The 13,528-nt window shown below is 38.8% G+C and overlaps 1 protein-coding gene across 1 annotated transcript in view; it reads right to left on the bottom strand.

Moving 5' to 3' along the window:
- Positions 1-13,528, bottom strand: part of LOC124555978 (diacylglycerol kinase 1-like) — a 380,703-nt gene that overhangs the window by 294,639 nt on the left and 72,536 nt on the right. The window contains exon 8 of the mRNA XM_047130023.1: positions 1,034-1,151. Within this exon, the coding sequence (XP_046985979.1) occupies positions 1,034-1,151 (118 nt within the window). The remainder of the gene's footprint in view (positions 1-1,033; positions 1,152-13,528) is intronic.

Genomic DNA, 13,528 nt, shown 5'->3' with positions numbered 1-13,528 from the left:
TCTAAGAACTAGTCTCCCTTCCAGACGCTGGTCCGTTGTTTCCTGAAGATGGTCCAATAAGCCAAAAACTAGTTTGAAATAAACAAAAATCAGGAGAAAAAAACAATATACTTGTCACTCAACCTTAAATATGGAATTGTTCTACCAAGCAGTTACGGAAGAATCCATAAATATGATTAAGTGTTTTTTTATTTATGGACATGCTAGGCATATTTCGCATTTGTTTTTATTGACGTCGCCGTGTTGACGCACTTTTTTTTTTATCACATCGACTTCTCTTACCGATTGATGTTCAAGTATCTTCACTATAGCTACGGATGTGTTTAATATCTATGCACATATGCCAGCACTGTCAGTTATAATGTCACCTTTTATAGTTTACATTGTACATTTGTTTAATTTAATTTTCCATCAAACAAGAGATGTGAAGCTGCTCATCACAGACCCACATTATTAGAAAACTGAAGTATGTTAGCGATGAAGTGCTGGACTTAACCATAGGTTACTAAACCCTCGTAAGTAGGGCATAAAACAGGATATTTTATATGTAGAATAATCGGGTCTACTGCCGGATGTTGTGTCGCTCTGGCACAATATTTCGGCCACGTAACTCGTTGCCGTCATCAGGTGCTACCTGAGACTGGCGTATTGGAGGATCTTGTCCAGAAATATTGTGCCAGAGCGACACAAACATCCGGCAGTATACCCGATTATTCCACACGTCAAGATCTCGCCGGGAAAGCCTGAAGAGTTACAGAATACTTTATAGTTAATTTGGAATGAAACTTACAACTGGAGGTCTAGTTACAGAAATTATCTAACGAATAACGTACAACTTATGGCTTTCTTTGAATAAAACATGAAGTAGAAAGCTTTACGACTGTTTAATAGCAACATAACGTTTACTCCCCTTTAGCGTTCTATGGTTAAGGAGAATCAAAATCGACATTCCTTGTGTAGCTGCTTCGCTTCATTGCGATGCTGTTATTACTCATAAACTTGCGGTGAATCAAATGAACTTGGGCGTACTTACATACGCAGCAGAGGCCTTTCTTCCCGAGGCCAACGAGCATGTTAAGGCACAAGTTGCAGTACGCAGGTCTGTTGAAATGCTTCAGTCTCCAGACGTGCTGGCCATCCTCCTTCACGCTCTGCAACAGAAATATGCGTACAGAAAAAAGCTGAACAAGATTTCTGTCGATGTCTAGAACAAGCAAATGACAAAAAACATACGAAATCACTAAATTTAGAAATTACAATATCAAATATTTTAAAACAGTTAAATACAAACGCGTAAGAGAGAGTGCTATAAACAAATAAGCAGGGTGCGCTCTTAACATCGGCGACAGTTATGTTTACGTGATGGTATAAATATTACAGTTGATCGAGATATATTATGGGCAATATCCCGCATCAGTGTCAACCAACCACATCTCATAACAGCCATCAATAATGAAACAAAATTAGTAATAAGTATGGAAGAAAGAAGAACAAATGAGATACAAATCAATCGAAGGGTAAGATAAGGGCGTTCTCTTTCGCATACTTTTTTTAATTACTTTGACAATGTGCTTCGAAATTGAAAATAACGTAATTAACCAGATTAATTTAAATAAAAATAATAATCAAGATGAATTTTTATGGGCAGACTATAAAGTAATAATACAAAATAGTGAAAATAAGCTCCAGCTAGTAGAACGTTGACTAAAACAAATATGTGCAGAATATAAACTTAAAATATCATGAAATACGACGGAGGTTGTGGTATTCCAATGTAAATATCCAATACTACCAATTATAGTAATTAACAACGAAATAATCAAACAGGCGTGACATTTTAAATAGCTGGGCTGCGATGGTAGATACGATCGTAATAATGATGTAGAGGACAAGTTGCACAATTTTCGAACGATATGTGGGACAATAAACACAACAATAAAGTACAAAACACGCAACGTACAATGTTATATTTTATAAAACTATGACGATACCATTACTGATGTATGGAAGCAAGAGCTGGATAAGCAGAAAGAAAGATGACTGCAAAAGACAGGCACTAGAGACGAGATTCTTGAGGAGAGTGAAGGGATGTACAAGAAGAGATTTACTGAAAAATGAAAACATACGAACTGAGTTGAATGTAGTTGCCATTACCGTGCAGAAAGCTCATACAGAGATAGGTGGAAATAATACGTGAATATAATGATAAATGGAAGGTTACATTAAAAAAAGTGGACTACATTCCGAAATGTTGGAGGGGGGTAGGTTGACTAAGGAAACGATTGACAAGTACATAAAGATCCCTAACTACTGTATTTAAGGCGACGACGACGACGACGAAGACGACTATGATTACAAATGCTCAATGAAGAATCGACAAAAAGAAAAGTTCGTGAAGAACGTAATGTCCAAGATCTTGCAAATGAAATTACGACAGAAGTAGTTAGCAAATCTATACCAAAATAAAAAGAAAATACGATAAAGCAAATGGTCCGGACCTAATACATGTCGAAGTGTGGAAAACCCTAATTATTATAGGAGGAGAATAGTATTAGAGATAAATGCAAGCAAACCTACACAGAATGTCAAATTTTGTTACAAAACAGGTATCTGCATGAGTGAAATTTTAAAATGTCTGCTGTGATCGTTTTCACTTACGTGCATTTTTTGAGTTTGAGAGCTTCTAGCCAAAACGTGAAAGCTAGAAGTGCTCACAAAAACACCAAACAGAAGAATAGATGACATATAAATGAGTATGAGTTACCAAACTTCAAACGGCGTTGGGTGAAAACATTTCATCAATTGGCGGTTTGATAAGACGTGCCATACTTTTTTGTACTCCATAAACATTTTAAATTCGCAGCAATTTTTTGCGTTGAATAGAGTTTGGGTCTTGTTAAAATATCTCTCTGTGCTACATGTTGAAAACTGAATAAACCTTAATTTCCTATTTATCAATGAAAACTACTACCGTTGATCTCTACAATATTTATTTTTATTTTGACTCAGTTTTACGTCTTCAAATAATCACCAAACCATCTTTGTGAAAGGTAATAATAGAAGATAAAGACAAAAATAAAGAAAAATACATATTTATCATATAATGCTACAAAACGCAATTATCTAACGAAAAGTTTAAGAGAAAATGCAAAACAAAAACATATCAAACATTGTGTCAATACTTCGGGCGAGCTTATAGAAAACATGCTGCTGTTATTAATAAACAACTGTCTCATTTACTAATAATAACAGGAAACATTTGCATTTGATCATGATGAAGAATAATCTATTGAGAACAAAATAACTACAATAATTACATAGGTATTTTATGTTTGTGTATGTAAACGGCACTTGCATCCAAAGTAATTACATAGAAGAGTAGACGCTACGCAATCAACTAATTTTTGCCACTTGTAAATGCTGTTTATATTTTGTGAGGACATACAGTACACAGTGGATTGATTGGTGTGCGGTTCTAATTGCGAGCAAAACAAGCAGACAAAGAACAAAGAGAAGTCGTTAGCTTCCAGTTTCTCTCTTCAACATTCTTTTACGCTTCTTTCCCCAGAATTACTACCTGTAATCCTACCATTTACTACGTCATGTATGTACTATACTGAAACTACTGCTCCGTAGTTTTGTTAGAGCGCAACTCTGCTTTTATCATAGTGATAACGCGTGCCGCAGCTTTGTTATAATATCAGCTCGATTATTTTGTTTTTAACCACTAACTTCGACATTACTGGATATTTTTCTTGAATAGCCACAACTTTGGACCTGGGTAATGAGATTCTAACACTGAATTCTATCCATATTTGGTTCAGCTGAGGCATTACTAGCTGCAATTCACCTTCACTTTCCTGTAATACTACTTTATCTTTTGCAAGTAATAATGCTCTTAGCTCGGTGTATTTATCCATTAAAATAAATCGTTTGACTGTGTAACTTAAAAATTCAGTTTTACTGGAATGTCCATTTCATTTTTATTATAAAAGGGAAAATTTGAAAAAAATAGAAAAAACCTTGAACAAATAAGGAAAAAATGGGTCACAGACTGTGGTGACAAAACTTAATGGGTTTAGTTTACCTTCACCATCATACAGTCGGACGACCCGAATAAATTTTTACATTTATTCAGCTGCAATGTTACCGTAATTTTCACATTTATGTATTTTATCGAGAAGTGCATTTTCTTTGACATTGTGTCATAAAAGTCAGCACATGATACACTCTTAAAAAGTGTTTTGACAATGAACAAAGCCTTCGCTGTTTCAACTTTCATTTGCAATAATACTTTCATTGTCTCGTTCATCACTTTTCATTAAGTTCTATATAAATGTAAAGTCATCGAAGAATTCGTTCTCGTCAAAATGAAAATTTAGTTCAATATTTTTCACAAAAGCACGACAGCCGTGAATATCCTTCCACTCTATCTGCTCCTTTTCAGTGATCACCCAGTGAAGTGCTTTAAAAGGTGTGAGAAATGATAAACACTATTTCTTACTGTACTCAGTGCAATAGTCATAGAAGATGTCAGCATGAATATGAAACCCTTCAGCAGTAACTTCACCGTCTTCTTCCAACTTTCTTAGCTGCTCATGTACAAAGGATGTGAGAAATCTTTCAGACCTTCTACACTGAAATTTGCACAATAATTTGTTTATTTCTTGTTACACTTCCACTACTGTGATTTCTTGTTTCTCAATACATTTGATTGTTGTAGAGAAATGTTTTAGCTGGTCAACAAGAAAATGTAGAAGAACAATAGAGGGAGGGATTTCAAATAATTGTTTAAGGATGACAGGACACTTATCAAGGGAAATGATATGGGATTTTAATGTAGGAAATCTCTACAATCCTTTCCAATGCTGGTATCAGAGATAGCCACTTTGTCTTACTGTGCCCGAGTACAGTTTTTTCATTCAATTTGAGTAAACTTACAGAATAATTACAAAAATTCTACTTTTACTGTATATGTGTGTGGAAAGTTGGTAGATTTTGTTCACAATTAGTTGGCGGTCAATGGGTAAGCAATCCGAGCCAGTTTGTATAGAATTACGTACCACATGTACTGGGCAGCCTACATCTATAACATTATTCACTGTCATGTGTTGCAGTTTATAGCATATATTGTTTTTCCCTTATCTTTGTTTACCACCAAAATTTGTGTTAGTGTTATCTGCAGAAACTGCAACTACTTCTCCCTCAAATTCACATTTCTTTAAAATCTCGAGCACATTATGTCTGCAGAAACTGCAACTACTTCTCCCTCAAATTCACATTTCTTTAAAATCTGGAGCACATTATTTTGAAATAAATCTGAAGTTTCTCCAGACAAATTAATCAATTCGAGCACTTTTACCGTGATTCCATGCCACACCTTCCACCATGTCCAATAGCAAATTTTGATTTGCACAGTTTCTACAGTTCCTTCACAACAAGAACTAGAAGGAAATTCATTTTTTAAATTGATGTTAAAATTGCACTTCCGTTTTGATATGATGATACAAAAGTGACTTCGTAGAGTTAAAATTATCACGTGCCCGCTATAACGTCTTCACAGCGCTTTTAACAACCACTGGTAAATACAACACGGATCGGTACAACCAACAATGCGAAACGTTAACAGTTTGGCGACGAGAGCAACTAGAAGTGGTGTAAAGAATCCCTGGACCGGAAAAGAGGGACTAGAAGAGGATAATATTTGTTGTTATTCGTAACCTAGTTTTATGTAATTGCTTTGCTTGCTGTATTGTTCTCTCTGACTCATTTCGAGTTAACGAGGAAGTAAAGTGATAAAAGACATCACAACTTTAATTAATTTTGGAACGTAATATCGAGAACAGTAAGTAAATTAAGTTTGGAAAGAAGTTCTACAAGTTCTCCCTGGCGTATATAATTGCGCAGTTAATTGCAAATCAGACATCTGATAGAGTAAAATCTTTAGCCAAGAGGAATCACAAAAAAGGGACATTTGAGAGGCCCCAGAAAAACTTTAGAGACGGCGGGACACTTTGGAAAAGAAGGGTTCAGCCTCGGCAAAAATGGGACGAATGGACATCCCAGTATTATGTGCACTATGTTTCTAATGATTGAAGCGTTCGTCTGTTTCATGCTCAGTGTCCATACAGTAGTACAAAGTATTTCAGAAAGACCCATCCTATTTCACGAAACTGTCTCTTCCACATGAATGACGATAGAAATGACGAAAGTTGTAAGCTGCTAGTAGGGACTCCCTAGTGGAGCTAGCTAGTTCACTCGTTCATTACCCAAAGTGCGTCTAGTCGAGAAGCCGGTATCACAGCTGTAAAAGCCGTTTAGAGTTCTCCGTTTTAACTAGTAAAGTTCACTTATAAATGTGTGGCCTATTTTCATCGATATTATGGCACTGCATCTCCGACAGTTTAAAACATTCGACGACAGCACCAGAAATTTCAAGAAACTAGTTGTTTATATAAGAGAAAACTCAGAGGTCGCTTGTTTGTGCTCATTCAAGAAGTTGAGCGCATTCAACAGAGATTCTAGTTGTGATAAAATTCAAGTTGTGATGTCAGCAAAGAGTCAGCCGTTCCTCATGTATCAGTTTGGCGTGTTTTGCGGCGACATTCGTGTTTCAAGCTGTCGAAAATTCAGTTACTATAAGTCCTTCATGATGGTGGTAAGCAATAAAGTGTAAAGTTCTGCATCTACATATGTAATCTGCAGGCAACTGTGAAGTCCACGGAAATGAGTACTTTCCATTTACGAGCTTTTAGGACTTCTAGTTCCATTCGCGTATGGAGAGCGGAAACAATGACTATTCCATGCGCGCAGTAAGAAGTCTATTTTGCCTTCGGGATCAATACTGGAACGATGCGTAGGGGCTTGTAATATGCTATATTCCTACTTTTCCTCACTTAGATCTGGTTCTTGACACTTTGTGTGTTGGATTTCACGGGATAATTTGCGGCTATCCTGAAGTGTCTGCCAGTTCAGTTTCTTCAATATCTGCATGACGACCTCTCGTGGGTCAAACAAACCTGTGACCATTCGTACTACCCTTCTTTACATAGGCACAACATCCGATGTTAGCCGTATCCGGTACGAGTCCCACTTACAGCTGCATAAGCGGTCTCCTTTGTAGGCTGATCAAAGTTTTCCGATATTCTAGCAATGAACCGAAGTATGATTTAACTGATTCCATTTGTGAGCGACTGATACTGTAGTCAACACTATCAGATTTTTCCATTTTAGTAAGTGCAGAGATTTCATATTTCTGAGTATTCTACATCTACACGTATACTTCGCAAGCCATCGTATGGTGCATGGCGGATGTTACCTTGTAGCAAACCTCTTTTAGAACCCTGTTCGCTGCTCTGGGTATCCTGACACTGACCTCTCATTATATATATTCTTTACTGTCGTTTCTTGTTAACAAGATCAGCTTATTCTCAAGAATTAGCAGCTTTCTCTCAGTTAACACTAGGCAAAAATCCAATCTGAATTTGTATCGCACTTCCTTGTCTCTTGTGCAGAAAGGTGTGCAATATACAGCTGCATCCATATCCAGTAAACTATCAAAATAATTTAAAAATCTTAGCAGTAATCCACGCGCTTTCAAGTCAAAACTGAAGAGCTTCCTCATGGCTCACTCCATTCTGTCGAGAAGTTCCTTGAAAATTTAAGCTGATTCCTGTGTTATATTGTTGATTGCGTATACATAAACTTATAGGTTGTCTTTTTTGGGTTCCTAAATATATTATTTTATCTGCTATTACTTCTATGTTGTAATTTCATGTAATGACACGTTCCATGACCTTGGAGATTTGCTCCTTAATTTGGTCCTACGGGACTAGGCGTGTAAAATAAAAAAGTATTTGCAGTCATTTTCTTTCCTGTTCCACTCGCAGCATGGGAAAGACGACTATCTATATAGCTTCGCACGAGCCTTAATTTCCCTCGTCTTAGCTCGGGGTTCCTACGCGAAATGCACGTTGGCGGCAGTGGAATCCTGCTGCAGTCAGCTTCAAATGCCTTTTCACTAAATTTTCTGAACAGTTTTCTCCGAAAAGACCATCGTTATCACTACAGGGATTCCCCTTTGAGTTCACGAAGCACCTCCGTAATGCTCACTTGTTGATCGAAGATACAGATAACAAATGTAGCAGCACGTCTGAGAATTTCTGGGATGTCTTCCTTTAATCCGAGCTGGTTGGGATTCCAAACACTCGAGCAGTACTCAAGAGCGGGTCGCACTAGTGGTCTGTACGTAATCTCCTTTACAGCTGACCTACACTTTCCTATGATTCTCTCTATTAACCGAAGTCGACCATACCCATTCCCTACTGCCGTCCACAAGTGCTAGTTCCATTTCATATCGCTTTTTAACGTTGCTCCTAATTATTTAATCGCCGCGCGAGATTAGCCGAGCGGTCTAGGTCGCTGCAGCCCTGGACTGTGCGGCTGGTCCCGGCGGAGGTTCGAGTCCTCCCTCAAGCATGCGTGTGTGTGTGTGTGTGTGTGTGTGTGTGTGTGTGTGTGTGTGTGTGTGTGTGTGTCCTTAGGATAATTTAGGTTAAGTAGTGTGTAAGCTTAGGGACTGATGACCTTAGCAGTTAAGTCCCATAAGATTTCACCCAAATTTGAACATTTTTTGAAATATTTAATCGATGTGATTGCGTCAAGCAGCGCTCTATTACTGCTGTATTCGAATTTTTACATGCAGAGCAAACTGCCGTTCATTACACCAACAAGAAATTTTGTCTAAGTCACCTCGTATCTTCCTGCAGTTACTCAAAGAAGACACCTTAGCGTACACCAGAACGTCACCAGCAAAAACCAAGCATAATGCTGCTCACCCTGTGCGTCATATCATTCATTTAAAGCAAGTTGTCGATCTCTGCAGCCCGTTGAAATCTTATCAAGATCTGACTATTTGTGCAGCTTCTATTAATCAATGCTTCATTAAGAAATAACTGATCCATGTCCGAAAATTCTGACGTTACTATCAATATTATCTCCAAGGTCATAAGTATACAACATGAACAGCGAGGGTTCCAACACATTTCCGTAGGTACGTCCGAAGTAACTTGTTAATTCATTCGGGACGTGGTGGACCACATAACTGCATGTGTCCGGAGGTAAAAGACTAATCTTTTGAAAATAAAATTTTGATAGTTTTATCTGTAAGTAAAAATGCACCCCGATTTTCTATCTTCACACCTGAGAGGAATGCGTCCCGTTGGGCATCCGACACACATGTGATATCTGATGCAACTTATTGAAATATCCTTTCTTTTATGTCTATGTTACTGAGGGGGGGTGGGGGTGCTGTGGCAGACTCAAATTAGCTTTCATACCATCAATGACAAAATATTAGTTTTTAGTTACTAGTATAGTATTCCTTTTGGAAACAGCGATGTTTCCTCGACACGAGTCGAAATCGCCGAGGACGATTCTACAGCAGATGCGCTGCGCCTGCCCATCGGTCTGTATCGACGCCGTAACATTGGCAGCTGCCCGTAAGCTCGCCTCATTGCGGTCAGCCACGGCATGACAGTAATTGCATGCGTGGCCCGCCCGTCTACGACGCTGCAAATTGCCTTTCTCGATCCACCGGATCCAAATTCTATCGACAGGTTTTGCGTCCAGTTGGGCATCCGACGCACTGCAGTGTCGTGCCCGGCCCATGTAAAATGGCGGAACTTGGAAGCCCGGTGACTGGAGCCACATGTAAATGTCAATGTGTGCCAAGTAGGGGGAGACATGGTGAGAAGCAGGGTGAGGTATCTGGCAAAGGCCACGCCAAATACATTAAGGGGGGACGTTGATGAAAAACACACACTGTTTCAAAAATGCACCAAATCCACAGTTTTGGAGATATGACAATGAAATTTTGTACCACGCTTTACATGAAAGTAACACATTTACATATAAAATCCTTTGATTATATATATTCAACTTTTTTTTAAAATGACATTTGAAGTTTTATTTTCAAAAAATAAGATATGTTCCTTTTTCTCAGAAAGTATTCAAGAAATTTCTACAACAATTTCTCTGTTTCATCTCTTTATATGTTGTAAGCTCTCATGAGGTTTTTGGAATAGGCCAAATAGGAGAATTTTCATAATTTTTAATTATAATTCCACAAGTACAATCTTAAATTCATGCAAAATTCCAAGCACTTTGCCACATATCTCAGCTTCCAATCAGAATTTCAAAATTTGCTCTTGAGACAACGTTTATTAGGTTTACAGAAATATGTGTACGAAACGTCATAATTCTATCATTCTGAGGGATAGGTACATAAACTTTAAAAAACAAACTTTTCAGGAAACGCAATTTAAAGTTCAACCTAACGTTTTTCCTTATGTCACTTCTTCAGAAGGCACCACATTTGTTCTGTGGATGGTCTTCAGCCTTAAAGTCTTCTCGTCTGGTTATTTGTTGTCTGTCTTCTTTTCTTTACCAGGTCTTCAACTAACTTTTCAGCTGCAGGGACGCGCTGTAAATCTATTTTTCTCAGGATTGTCTTGAGTAAAATTTCCTATCTTGAAGCCTATCTTTCTAATACCTTAATCTTCCCGACGTTCCCATCATTAAATACAATAACTGCATCATAATTTGCAATTCTGACAACTGTAGCAGATGCAAATGTGTTTATAGGACATCGTGAATTTAGAGACTCATTTGGATTTTGCCATGAACACACTTTTTAAGAAGTGCAGGATCGACCAGAAACCTGTTAGTTGGTTTGACAAGATTCAGGATACAATTTGGAAGTCTCTCCTTGTGAGTGTAGGCGTTGTTCACTGAGCTGGTATTGAAGTGCTGCTTCAAAACATGGGCGTGGCAGGGAGGCCGCGTCACACTTTTACTTAATTTTCAGGCACTTCTTATGCGATTTCAACAATGAAACTTTAGGAACTTATTGTCCTTGAGTTGTACTAACAAAAATTAATCGAAAATTGACGTTTTTGGTCAATTTTATTAAAGTCCCCCTCCTCCCCCTTAAAGACAATTAAATATTAGCTGAACAAAAATTCGCGCACTATGACGCTACAGTGCGATTTCTTGCATCCAACAGTACAAAAACTTCTCACAGAGAATTTCGTCCCGTATTCCACCATTCGAAAAAGTTACGAGACTGGGTTAATAGAAACATAGACGACGGTTAAGATTGTGCGGTTAATGCTTCACGTGTTCTACACAGTCTTCCCACAATTGAATACAAAGTAGGAAGTTCACGCAAGCCAGTGAAACTGTCAGACTAGTCCTTCCTTGGGATGTTGTTCTCCACGGGAATCACATTGGCTTGAATCTCGCACACGTCGTCAAAGCGGTTACCCTTCATGTGAATTTCTGTACCATGTCGTTCCCTTGTAGGTTAATATTCATAACACCAAGTCTCGTCACCTGTGATAATTTTTTTCCAGAAAACAATTGAATTGTCCGCATCTCGCATTTCAACCGAATCGCGGCAGGAGTCCATGCGGCGCTGTTTTCGTTCGGGAGTCAAAGTGTGCGGGACAAACTCCGCACACACTTTCCGCTTTTTCACAAAATTGTGGAGCATGTCTTCGACACGTGACTTAGTGATATTGTTTCACTGCGATTTGTGATACAACAACGTTGACACAACACTGCAGCACGTTCGCTACTGAACACTGCCTGCTCGCAACTGATTGCGCATTTACTGTTAATAGTTGTCGCTTCAAGATGCGACCATAGTTTCTGCGCTTATACGCCAGGAGTGGAATCAATCTCGGCACTTTTTGGATGGACGGGTTACACATTTTCGGAAGAAAATGGAAGTAAGAAAGGGCAACTTGGCAGTCATGTACTCACGTGTTTGACATGTATCTTGATTCAGTACTGTTCATCTGTGCTGACATATTAGTGCAGAAAATACTTTTTTGTCTTAGAATACTCGAAATCGAGAATTCGATACATCTACATCTACATTTATACTCCGCAAGCCACCCAACGGTGTGTGGCGGAGGGCACTTTACGTGCCACTGTCATTACCTCCCTTTCCTGTTCCAGTCGCGTATGGTTCGCGGGAAGAACGACTGTCTGAAAGCCTCCGTGCGCGCTCTAATCTCTCTAATTTTACATTCGTGATCTCCTCGGGAGGTATAAGTAGGGGGAAGCAATATATTCGATACCTCATCCACAAACGCACCCTCTCGAAACCTGGCGAGCAATCTACACCGCGATGCAGAGCGCCTCTCTTGCAGAGTCTGCCACTTGAGTTTATTAAACATCTCCGTAACGCTATCACGGTTACCAAATAACCCTGTGACGAAACGCGCCGCTCTTCTTTGGATCTTCTCTATCTCCTCCGTCAAACCGATCTGGTACGGATCCCACACTGATGAGCAATACTCAAGTATAGGTCGAACGAGTGTTTTGTAAGCCACCTCCTTTGTTGATGGACTACATTTTCTAAGCACTCTCCCAATGAATCTCAACCTGGTACCCGCCTTACCAACAATTAATTTTATATGATCATTCCACTTCAAATCGTTCCGCACGCATACTCCCAGATATTTTACAGAAGTAACTGCTACCAGTGTTTGTTCCGCTATCATATAATCATATAATAAAGGATCCTTCTTTCTATGTATTCGCAATACATTACATTTGTCTATGTTAAGGGACAGTTGCCACTCCCTGCACCAAGTGCCTATCCGCTGCAGATCTTCCTGCATTTCGCTACAATTTTCTAATGCTGCAACTTCTCTGTATACTACAGCATCATCCGCGAAAAGCCGCATGGAACTTCCGACACTATCTATTAGGTCATTTATATATATTGTGAAAAGCAATGGTCCCATAACACTCCCCTGTGGCACGCCAGAGGTTACTTTAACGTCTGTAGACGTCTCTCCATTGATAACAACATGCTGTGTTCTGTTTGCTAAAAACTCTTCAATCCAGCCACACAGCTGGTCTGATATTCCGTAGGCTCTTACTTTGTTTATCTGGCGACAGTGCGGAACTGTATCGAACGCCTTCCGGAAGTCAAGAAAAATAGTATCTACCTGGGAGCCTGTATGTAATATTTTCTGGGTCTCATGAACAAATAAAGCGAGTTGGGTCTCACACGATCGCTGTTTCCGGAATCCATGTTGATTCCTACATAGTAGATTCTGGGTTTCCAAAAACGACATGATACTCGAGCAAAAAAACAGATCGACGTCAGAGATTTAGGTCTACTATCCCTTGCAGACCAGCAGGTCTATGGGAAACCTTTGTTTATTTTATAATTTTTATCTCCTCAATAATGCTGTAATACACTTTGTTTCTTAAACGATACATATCCTACAGCTACAGCTCTGAACATACCAATTATTACATGAAATATATTCGCAGCTGCGAATATGGACTACCATCAGCTGTATAATGGAATGACGACAATGAATGTATAAGTGAAAAGGAAGTGAACGCGAGTATCTTAGGCAAACGGCGAACAAAAAATTCACCACCTAGCAGCTCTTACCTACAACAGATCCAGGAGAGCACCAATAAATTAAAACAAAACAGC

The sequence above is a fragment of the Schistocerca americana genome, chromosome X (genome assembly GCF_021461395.2).
Source record: "Schistocerca americana isolate TAMUIC-IGC-003095 chromosome X, iqSchAmer2.1, whole genome shotgun sequence".
NCBI lineage: Eukaryota > Metazoa > Arthropoda > Insecta > Orthoptera > Acrididae > Schistocerca > Schistocerca americana.
This window is presented reverse-complemented; position numbering and strand designations above follow the sequence as displayed.